The sequence below is a fragment of the Vulpes vulpes genome, chromosome 2, assembly GCF_048418805.1.
Source record: "Vulpes vulpes isolate BD-2025 chromosome 2, VulVul3, whole genome shotgun sequence".
NCBI lineage: Eukaryota > Metazoa > Chordata > Mammalia > Carnivora > Canidae > Vulpes > Vulpes vulpes.
In genome coordinates this window covers 16,437,285-16,448,899 of record NC_132781.1, presented here as the reverse complement: position 1 = coordinate 16,448,899, position 11,615 = coordinate 16,437,285, and the positions used below count along the sequence as shown (strand labels likewise).

At 46.0% G+C, this 11,615-nt stretch overlaps 1 protein-coding gene across 3 annotated transcripts in view; it reads left to right on the top strand.

Annotated features, from left to right (window-relative positions):
* The first annotated feature begins 6,634 nt into the window (after window positions 1-6,634).
* Window positions 6,635-11,615, top strand: part of ITGB3 (integrin subunit beta 3) — a 53,663-nt gene continuing 48,682 nt past the window's right edge. For 2 of the 3 annotated variants that reach the window (XM_072746915.1, XM_072746916.1), the window contains exon 1: window positions 6,960-7,078. In XM_072746915.1, coding sequence (XP_072603016.1) covers window positions 7,012-7,078 — 67 coding nt within the window. In that variant the 5' untranslated portion in view covers window positions 6,960-7,011. Of the gene's footprint in view, window positions 6,665-6,959; window positions 7,079-11,615 lie in introns of those variants that run through there. The other variant, XM_072746917.1, reaches the window with a different exon arrangement.

Sequence of the window (11,615 nt, the reverse complement as noted above, 5' to 3'; positions counted from 1 at the left end):
TTTCCTTCTAGCTTTCCCACTCACTACCTGGGTGCTCTTGAGCTAATTCCTCCATCTCTCTGAGCCTCCATTTTTTTCACTGGTAAAATCAGGTTTTCCATGCCTATCTCATGCTGACTAAAGTATGAAAAATTCTTAGCACAATATTTTGCATAGAATAACCACAAAATAAATGGCAGCTAAAATAATAACAATAATAATACCTGCTTCTTTATCTCTCTAAGTCTTAGTTTCTGCCTCTGATAAAGGAGTTATTATGAGGATTAAGGAAGATGATCCATATTTGTGAAGAAGGAGGTATATAGAAGGGAAGGGTATATGTGTTATATACCACACATTATATATATATTGCAAAGGTCCACTGTGGATGGAAACATGGTAGGGGACCTACCCCAGGAGCTATCAGAGGATGGTTAGTTTGACCAGCAAGGGCCCCGCCCAAACCCTATAATGTCCTCTCATCTCACTTTGGCCAGCATTGCTCAGGGGTCTAGTGATAGGCAGCAATAAAGGAGCCATGGGTATCTTGACTTGTAGGCAGAATCTGGGGATTGACTGGGGATTCAACAGAGGTGAGTTGATTCTAAAGTAGAAAAACAAGCTCACATCTACTGGATACTTACTACATGCTAGTGACTGCTAAATGACTGACATTAATTTTTTCCCATCTAACCCTCATTTTACAGTTGGAGAAATTGAGGCTTAGGGAAGTTAAGTAAGTTGCCCAAGGTTACCAACAAATAATGAAGCCAGGATTCTAATCATGACTGCTCTACTATTGAGAGTTTGATCCTTACATGACTCTGTCTCTCAAGAAGGTGAGCAAGGAGAGCATTGAGAGGGCTAAGAAATGTGTCTGGAGCCTAGCCACGAGCTTGCACCCACTGGAGCAGAGCCCCAGTGAGGCTGACTGGGGATTTAGAAAGATACCAAAGCAGGAATTTGGGGCCAGAAGCTAAGCAGCAGCTCTGTTACTGGATTAAGGCATTACCCTGGCTTCAGGGGTGGATGGGGAAAGGGCCTGGACTGGTCTGAGATGCAGCGTAAGCAGCTATATCATGCCTTCTGTGGGCATAGAGCTTGAATCCAGGCTTGGTTAAGGTGGCACCTGGTGTGCTGAGCTGGGACGGAAAGTCCTTGAGCTCTCACTTTTTTTTTTTTTTTTTTTTTTTCTCAGCAGAGACAGTTCTGGCTCATGTGAGGATGTACTCCAAGACAGAAATTGATCTTCTTGGGCCAGCTGGCCTTGAGCCCGGGGAGGCAAGGCCTGGTGTTCTTTGCTACTGCATCCTGAGAAGCACCTGGAACATAGTATGCACTTGACTTGTGCTAGTGAATGAATATAAAATACCAAGGCTGAGCTCCTCTCTCCCCAACTTACCTTGAAAAAAGCTAGGAGTACTTTCTCAGATAGCTCCCCCAGAGCCTAGAAATTGCAAGCTATACCATTTTTAGACACTGTGGACTCTGAAAAGCCAATTTTTCCTCAAGTCAAAGGAACAACTGGGTCATCTCTTTCTCAATGGACAGAAGATCCTCTGCCAGATGTGTAGGAGGAGAAGATTCTGAGCCAATATGCTTCTCCACACTTAGTCTCCTTAACTAGAAGAATGGATTTGCATCAAGGGATCTACAGTCTCTCCACAAATAGTAACAATAACAACAATATATTTTTCCTCTGTGCTTTTCAGATTCCAAAGGTCTTTCATATCCATGGTCTCATAGAACCTCATAACCAGGCATGTTTTGGGAGAGGGTAGAGTGGGATTGGCAGTGAAGCAAAGGGCAGGGAACAGATAGTTATTTTTTGCAGATACGGGAAATGAGTACAGAGAGGATTTGGAGTTTTTCAAAATCAAGTAATTAGTAACATATAGGACAAAGGCCTGAATCCAAAGACCTTCTGATCCTTAGCACAAAGGAGAGTTAAGCATGACTCTTACAGCATGAGGTACAGGAAATGGCCACAAACCTGGTTCCTCCAATTTATAGTGGTGACAATGAGGAACAGAACAGGAGTAGGGCTTCCCCAGGGGAGCAGATAATGGAAGAGAGCATGGGGAAACTATCTTTATTTTGGTGTCAGCTTGGCCATGGTCAGACAAGAGGCCAGATAGCATGATTTTTGCCTCTTCAATGGGTCTTGGAGAAAATCTACATGTTATGCATTGAATAGCCCTCCCCTCTATCCTGGGGAGCATGGCACTTGGGAAAATTACAGAATAGACACTCAGTGTTCATGTTTGCTTGGTTACTATTTTATAAAATTTATTTAAGAAATTCGTGGAAATTCATTAGTAGTTAAAATTAGTTGCTAAGCAAGTAAAAGAAAAAACAGAAGAAATTCTTTTATTTACTGAGGGCCTATGGGGGATGCAAAGATAACAGAGTACAGTCCCTGCTTTCAAGGATCTCATTGTTCAGTAGTGGTGGAAAAGATGAGGATAAAGAAATTCATAATTCAGAAGTTCTGCTTCTTACTAAGACAGAGTGGTATGGGATTTCCTCTCCCACATTAAACAATAAATGTAGACAAAATATTTGAGGAGCTGCTTTTAGGACCTGAACATAGTAGGCAACAGAACCAAAATCATTGAGGGAAGGGAAATACATGAGGTGAGCCTTATGTCTGCCCTGATTTCTGCTTGGAGGGACTTTCTGGATTACACTGCAAAGAAGTGGAGTCTAAGAAATACATGGTGATCTCAGCAAGCCCAAGAGCATGGCTTGAAGTTGAAGGCTGCTGAGGGAGCTGTAATTTGTGGGGAAGGCTGTTAAAGCAGAAGGAGCTGCCCAGAGAGGTGCCCCTAGAAGTCTGCATGGGGGTTCCCTGGGTCTTTGGATGAGGGATGAGTTGCACAGGCACATGGTAAGAGTCCATAAGCCTTGGTGGAGAGCAGCTGAGAGCCAAGCAGAACACTACAAGTTGCACATGCTTAGAGATGTTAGAGTTTGAGTTCAACTGGAATGTAGGACCTCACTGAACAACTTGGGTACTTAGATGATCCAGGAAGTCCACATACCCTAGGAGTAAGGACCATGTTCTAGAGGTGCCTGGGTAGCTCAGTTGGTTAAGCATCTGACTTCTGCTCAGATCATGATCTCAGGGCCCTGGGATCAAGCCCTGTGAGGGACTCTGTGCTCAGTGGGGAGTCTGCTTGACCCTCTCCCTTTGCTCCTCCTCTTATTCATTCTCTCTCTTTCCTTCTCTCTCAAATAAATAAATAAATAAAAATTTTTTTGAAAGATGGGAGACACAGAGAAAGAAGCAGAGATGTAGGCAGAGGGAGAAGCAGACTCCCTATGGGGAGCCTGATGTGGGACTTGATCCCAGGACTCTGGGATCATGACCTGAGCCAAAGGCAAGATGGTCAACCACTGAGCCACCAAGGTGTCCCAATAAATAAAGTCTTCAAAAACTAGTGCCTCAGTGGTCTGTGGGATAATATCTAAATACTTAATAATAATAACTTATATAATACTTAAAATATATATAAATGTATATATACTATATATACTTACATATACACTATATATTCTTATATGTACTATATATATTTATATAATACTTGTAGTAACTTGTATAATTATAGGTATTTAGATAATATCTAAAATATGTGTGATTGGAGTTTCAGAAGGTAAAGTGAGAGAGAATGGGCAGAAAAATATTTGAAGAAGTAATGGCTTAAAAATCCCTATATTTTGTGAAAAATAGGCCCCTTATATATTCAAGACACTCATCAAACCTAGGCGGGATAAATACCAAGAGAACAACACCTCTTTACCTTACAGTCAAGCTGGTAAAAAAACAAAAAACAAAAAAACAAAGATAAAGGGAAAACTTAAAAGCAGGTAGAGACAAATCTGAGACAGTTTGAGCAACCTAAAATGGTCGCATTATAATTGATGGAATAAAATAAATATCCATGAATACTGCAATAAATAGATAATTGAAGTTTTAAAATGAGAGAGAAAGGGCAGCTTTTCTTTATTGTGGAACACCAACTAGTAGTGGCAGAAGAAAGAAAGGAAGGTAGAAATCACTATTGATCAAACACCATGTAACTGACTGCAGTTAAGAACCATTAATAGATGCTAAAATTAGTGAAAGTCTGAAGAAAAACAGGATATTTGTATAGAAGTGAAGTGTCTTCCATAGAATATTTATTAACTACAAAGAGAAAAATAGTAACTTTATAGTGAAGAAGTCTAATTAACACCACCTTTCCATGTGACCAAGGTCCTGGGATGGAGTCCCATATTGGGCTCCCTGTAGTCCCATATTGAGTCTCCCTCTCCTCTTGCTCCTGCCCCCTGCTCATGTCCTCTCTCTCTCTTTCAAATAAATAAATAAAACCTTAAAAAAATAGAATCGTTCAATATGATCATGAGAAAACCTCAGGCAAACCCAAACTAGGGGACATACAAAATAACTGGCCTAATAATTGACACAAAAGTGTCAAGGTGAGGAGAAAAATAGACTGAGAAAGTGTCACAGATTGAAGATGACTGACGAGACATGATGACAACACAATATGGCATCCTCGGAGGAACCACTCAATTCTATGCCAGAAACCAGTTTTACCCTATATGCTAACTAGAATTTAAATAAAAAATTGAAATAATAAAACCAAACAAAAAGCCAACTAGAATTTAAATAAAAACTTGAAATAAAAAAAAAGTAAAAGAAAAATCACTTGCCAAAAAAAAAAAAAAAAAAAAAAAATAAGAAGAAGAAGAAGAAAAAAGACCGTACAAGATCCTTGATTGGCTCCTGGACTGGTAAGAGGACACTAGTAGGAAGATTGGCAAAAATCCAAATATTGTATCTAGATTAGTTAATAATATTGTATCAATATTAGTTTCCTGTGTCTGATAATAATGATTTGGTAATATAAGATGTTAACATTAGGGGAAACTGGGTGAAGGATAAAAGAGAAGTCTTTAAAAGAATATTCTGCAACTTCTCTGTAAGTATAAACGATTTTTTATTTATTTATACATATAAAGCAAACATACAGGGCAGCCCCGGTGGTGCAGCAGTTTAGCGCCGCCTTCAGCCAGGGAGTGATCCTGGAGACCCGGGATCGAGTCCCACGTCGGGCTCCCTGCATGGAGCCTGCTTCTCCCTCTGCCTGTGTCTTTGCCTCTCTCTCTGTGTGTCTCTCATTAATAAATAAATAAAATCTTAAAAAAAAAACACAAAAAAACATACAAGCAAACAACAAAACCAGAGGGAAAAGACAAGGGAACAAGAGTGTAAACAATGGCTGACTTCTCATCAGAAACAGTGGAGGCCAGAAAGTTGGAGTGACATCCTTCAAGTCCAAGAAGAGCCACCTCCCACCTCCCAGAAATCTATATCTAAGGAATATTACAAACAAGGGCGAAACGAAAGTTGCGCATATTTGTCGTCAGGGACCTTCGCTGCAAGGTTTATTAATGGAAGCTCTTTAAGGTGAAAGGGCTGGGGAGTGGACAGCAGGTTTATTGGGTCAGTACTGGTGTCAGCAGAGCGAGGCTGAGGAAACACCTAGGTGACCAGGAGCTGGGTTATTAATTGTGAGAATTAAGCAAATAGATGTGGCCATGCTGTGTGATCTGGATTTTGTGCCAGGGCAACGACAATACTGTTGACATGGCTTCTGATCCACCCTTCCCCAGCCAGGGGAGGTATGTGGAGCTGGAGTCTCAAAACTGGGGTCAGGAAGCCAATCTACCCTTTGTGCGTTGGCTCCTCCTCTGTCCCCTTGCAACTTGCTAGCAACCCTTCTGCTACTGGGTGCTGCTCTTTTGGTGTATCTAGTGTTAGGTGGGCTTGAGGAAGAAGTGCCCACCTCTGCAGAGGGTGGGACTGGAGGAACGGGCTGCCAGACAAGATTACACGGAAGAGATTCCATCTGGGGTGTTTTGAAAGATATGTGTAATTTTCCAGGTGGAAAATTCAGGAAAATCAGTCAGGCAGAAAACATGGAGTGTTTGGGAATGTGAAGCATCTCCCTGGGCAAGGGTGGGAGATGAGGCTGCAAAGCCGAGTGAGGGCCAGTTTTCAGGCATCCTGGGCGTCTCAAGAGAAGGCTCAGGGAAGCCCAAGGGCAGCTTTAAAGCTGTTGGGGAAGCCCAGGAGCTGGAGAGACTTCCATGCGCCTTGATGCATCAGGTCTTGTTTTTAGGGTTATTTGAGCCACGCATCGCTTCAGGGGTACCAGCCCCAACCACTGGCGGTCTCCGGCTCACAGCGCTGGTTTTTGCCTCTTTGAGCCGCCTGAGGTTTCTGGTCTGGAGAAGACCCAGAGACCCAGAGGAAGGACGGGACGATCGGCGGAGTGGGAAGGAGACCTCCGAGGAAGACAGGATAAAGCTGCAAAGCCAGTGACTTCGCGTTTGGGGGCAGTACATGGAAACTACTATCAACTACTAGGTGCGAGCATTTGCAGACAGAGGCCCTTTATGGACATCACCGCTTGCACAAGCTTCAGAGGTCTCAAGAGGCTTTCCGGAAAACCAAACTATCCCAAGTGGGGAAAAAAAAAAAATCAGGAATAATAAAGGACTGAACCAGTGCTTGGCACCAGAGTAAGCAATCACACGGGTTGCCAAACAAACAAATCAAATGTGCATGAATCAGACTCAAGGTCCAGAGGGAAAGTGCCGAGAAATCCAGGTGAAAGAGAAAGCCGTGCGGTGTCTCGGGAAGCGGGACTGGCTCAGGAGAGGGGCCGCGGGCTCCCCGCTTTCCTCGGCGCACCCCGGGGGACCCCGGGGGCAGGATGCCGGCGGATCGCGGCGCGCGGAGGCGAGGCGGGGAGGGGGCTGCGCTCGCCCACCGCCCGGAGCCCGGCGCCCGGCGCAGGGTCGGGGAAGCGGCGGGGGGAGGAGGCGCGAGTCGGGGCCCGCCCCGTGACGTCCCGCCCACCGCGTCCCCTCCCCCCTCCCGCTGCGGGAAAAGTGGCCGCGGGCGCCGCCGCTCACTGGGGCCGGTCGGGCGCGGCGGCGGCGGCGGCGGGCGAGATGCGGGCGCGGCCGCTCTGGGCCGCGGTGCTGCTGCTGGGGGCGCTGGCGGGCACCGGCGTCGCAGGTGAGTGGGGCTCCCGCGCGGCGGGGACGCGGCTCCCCGCAGCGCCCCGCAGCGCCCCGCAGCTCCCGCGCCGCGCATCCCGCGGCCGCCCGCCGAGGTGGCGGCCCGGGAGCCTGGCGTCGGGGGCGGCCCCGAGTGCGCGGGGCCAGGCCGGCGTCGCCGGGGCCCGCAGCCGGGGACCTCCCCGCCCCGCCCCGCCCCGCGGTGCCGGCTGGAAGGCCGCCTCGGGCGGGTGCTCCGGGACCCCGGAGCCCTTGGCCGAGCCAGGCGCCTGCCCGGGCGTGGGGGCGCGGGTCCCGGGCCGCGCCTCGCAGGTGGTCTGGGGCTTGCGGAGGCGGGCGGGCACCGTGGGCACCGCGGGCACCGTGGGCACCGCGGGCACCGCGAGCCGCGGCCTCCCGGGCTGTCTCCGCGCGCGGCCGGGGGATGTGGCCGCAGCTGCTCGCTTGCGGGCGCGCGCGGGGTGCCAGCTCCTCGACGGTACTCGCCCTTTGCGCTGCACTTTCTCCCAAGTTTTTCTTTTCTTAGGCTTTTTCCTTGGTGGCTCCCCGGGGGAGCGGTTCGCAGGAGGGTGAGGGCTCCGACTCCTACAGTGTCCCCCGGTGGCAGCGGTGCCCTTACATCCGAAAAACCTCCCGTGTGTGCGAGGAGCCACACGAAGGGTCCCAGGAACTGGCTTGGATCCCTGGCTTTGTCTCTCCTGCTGCTGCACACACTATGCCGAGGCAGTTGGCATTCAGCCCCATCGGTGCCGGGAGGGGCAGAGGAGATTACAGCCCGGGATGCTGCCCCTGGTCCTTCCGGAGCCCCGTGACCTTCCCAGAGAGAGCTCTGGCTCCCGTTCCTCGGGGGCGTTCCTCTGCAGAGGGTGCACGACTCTACATGTATACACTTGTAATGAAAAAGAGTAATACTCATTGTAAGGCAATTTAAATCCTGCAGAAGGTATTAAAAAATCAAGATTTACTGATAAATCCATATCAAAGGTAGCTATTAAGAAATACTTTGACGACTGCCTTCAAGATCTTGTATGTGTGTAAGACATTATACAGGACAAGGCAACAATATCTTTTAAAAATCGCTTTATTCAGTATGACTGACATACAAAAAACTGTGTGCATTTAATGTATATGATTTGATGAGTTTGGATTCATATATACCCATGAAGCCATCACCAATCTATGAATGTCTTGGTGGAGGAGTTACAGATAATATATGGGGGGCTAAGTTGTTTTTGCTGAAGCTTCCCATGTGATAGATGCTCAATCAGGTCAGCGATGTCTTCATCCTATAGTCAGCAGCTTGATGACACAGTACTGAAATACAAATCTCCAGCATTGTGCCCTAAGGAGGTGTTAGAGACTCAGTTCAGATGCTATCTGATGTGGATGGGGCAGTGGAGCGGTCTCCTCCAAATGCCTGCTTCTGTGAACTCAAAACAATTGTTGCTTTCTTTTCACATCTACAGCTTTCTGAATGATTTCTGAGTCCAATCATTGTATTTTCTTATAGACTTAGAAGAAAGTAAAGTCACATAAGATAGAGCCTTGCATTATGGATTTCAATATTAGTGAGGATGAAGAATGTACTTGTTATTTTGGTGTATCTCTCCCCCACCTCTCACTTGTAGTATTTTTGCTGCTCTGGATACAGAGTTGTGATGATCCATATAGGGTTCCACTGCATTAAAAAAAAAAAAAAAAAAAAAAAAGGATTCCACTGCATTGACATACCTTAGTTTGCAGTATCCTTTGGGAGATCTGTTCACAGATTCATCATTATGATTGGGATGATTCCAGCTGTCGTGATGGGTTATACTGAGCTAGCCCTGGATGAGAAGCAGGTTGGAATAGTATTTAAGAGCATGGGCTTTAGAGTTAGACCTCCAGAGTAAGAAAGCCCCCATAAGAGCGGTTTTGATTATATTTGGATCCTACTCAGGGTTGGGGGCTGGGTTGCAGATGTTGTCAGATTCCTGGGGGAGCAGGTGGAAGGATGAGAGTAGAAGAGGGGTGTTGGTACACAGAGTGTTGAAGGGACACAGAAAGAGCTGGGTGGTGGCACAGAGAAGCTGTCCCAGAATAGGAGAGTCTGGTATGGGTGGAAGAGAGGTTGTTTGAGAGTAGAGTTTTGGAATTTGTATACAAAGACAATCTTTTGGCTTCACCCAAGAGGTATTGGGTTTTGTGGCTTTCACATATATAAGCCTGTATTCTAACTTGACACCTAAGGGGTAACAAGTTTTATTTGCTGTCACCATCTAAACTGATTAGTTCTGAGCTGAAGTGCTAATTTCTTCTCCTGAGTTTATATCCTGGAAACTCTCTGAATGAAGCCCTCTGCCTGGAGAGACATGGCAGGAAGGCTTGTTGGCTGGGGAAGGGGACAGTTATGGTTTAAGCCAACCAGATGTGGGTTTAATTCTTGATTTTGTCTCTAATTGGTTGTGTGACCTTAGTCAAGTTACTTAATCTCTTAAAACCTCAGTTTCCTCATCTGTAAAGTATTCAATGATTGTGCTAATTAAATGAGATAAAGGCACAAAAAAAGCATTCGATAAATGGCATTTATTTTTGCCATTATTCTTGGTATTTACATATAGTGGAGATGAGCTATTACTGCTTAGTGCATGAGTGCAACTCAGGCTCCCAGAATGAGACCGATGGGGTCCCTTTTCCCACACCTATATGGCATTCCCCCATTGGTATTTTGGTATATCTCAGCCACTCTCACCCAACAAGAACCCACAGAAGAGACCAAGGATGAAGAGGCTCATACATTTGCTTTATCCACTAGAAAATCTGAAGTTCTGTCTCTGAGGAAAGAGGAAAGTAAAAGACGTTCACAAGATTTCAGGTTCTATGAGGAGAAGAACATGTCTATTTTGTTCGGTGTGCTAGGCCCAGTGCGGCATCTAGAGGTGATGTGCCTCATTGTAAGAAACCCAGTATTTGAATATCTGCATTCATTCACGGAGGATCCTCAAGGGTTTCATCTGAGCATTCTGGGGGAATTTTAGAATATAGCTGAGACCATGAATTCTTTGGGCATTTGGATCTCTGTGCTGTGGTGCCTTAGACCTCTGTTCTCAGGGGACCCTCTGTGGATTGTCTGCTTTTTTCTTCCTTTCCTGGGAGAAGACATACAGGGGAGAAGCATTCTCCTTTAACCTGCCTCTAAACTGTGTGTGGTAGAGGTCTCCTGGGGACAGCAGCATCAGATGGGGCCAGGAGGCAATAGTGAGGAGGGGGAGAATGCATATGACTCTGGAGTTTCCTAATAGAAACTCCCCACCCCACTCAGGATCTCTGGTTATCATCCCCTTCCAGCCCTACCAATCCTTCTTGCCTCTGTTGGCAGAAATAGCCAGGAAGCATGCCCACAGGAACCACAACTCATGAATCAGCAGACAGATAATTAACTGGGGGAGTGACAGAGCAGCTTCAGGGATAAACCACTTGGCCTGCCCCAGCCCCCTCTGCTGCCCACAGAGCTGGCCTGCTGCTTCACCCCATTGCCTTCCCTCCTTCCCTGAGCCCTGACCCTTCTGGAATGGAACGATCATTGTGCCTGAAGGAACTCAGGTCCTGAGTGGCAATGCAGATAAGGAGCAGGAAAGGGACACTGCCTGTCTCCCTGTGTAGACTGCAGACATTTATTTAAATGTGAAACTAACAACAACAACAACAACAAAAAATCTGCCTTTTTTCCCCATGTGCACAGTATCTCCAGGAACACTCTTTAAAATTAGGTTTATTGAGGTGTAATTAGCATGGAATAAAATCCATCCTTATTAGGTGTACAATTTTTTGAATTTTGATACGTTTAGTCAAGTAGCCATCACCACAATCAAGATACAGAATATTTCCATCATCTCAAAAGTTTCCCTTAAGCTCCTTTGCTATCAGTATCCTATCCCCACCTTGAGTTCCTGGCAGCCTCTGATCTGTTTCCTGTCCCTACAATTCTACCTTTTGTGGAATGTCATATAAAATGTCATGTAGTCTTTTAAGTCTGGCTTCTTTCACATAGCATGACACATTTGAGATTCACCCCTGTTGTGTGTGTATCTGGTAGCTAAGGCTACTCCATCTTCCTCGGGTGCTGAGACAGTTACCCTGAAAGCAGGTGGACTATGTCAGTTAAACCCAGATGCAACTTTCAATTTCTAAATTTTCTAATTGGATGAATGCATTTGGGCCATGTTATAAGCCATTAGACTTCCGAAACGCTAAGTAGTGATATCTTCAGGATATTGGGGAGGATTTTGCAGCAACCAGCACTTTTATTATTGGTCTGGAAAGCAGTGCATATTTTGTGGCCAAATACGGTATGTCACAATCCTTAGAGCCAGAAGCTGTTAAGTAAACCTGGGGCTATTCTATCTTTAAAAAAATTTGGTAGCATCTCTGAAAATACAAGTCTTCCTTCTGGTTTTCAGTCATGTTGCCACAAAAAGACTAGTCTCAGTCTTGCCAGCATTTCTTAGTTCAGTTGGCGAAGACATTCCAACATTTAAGGAGAGAATGAGGTGAAC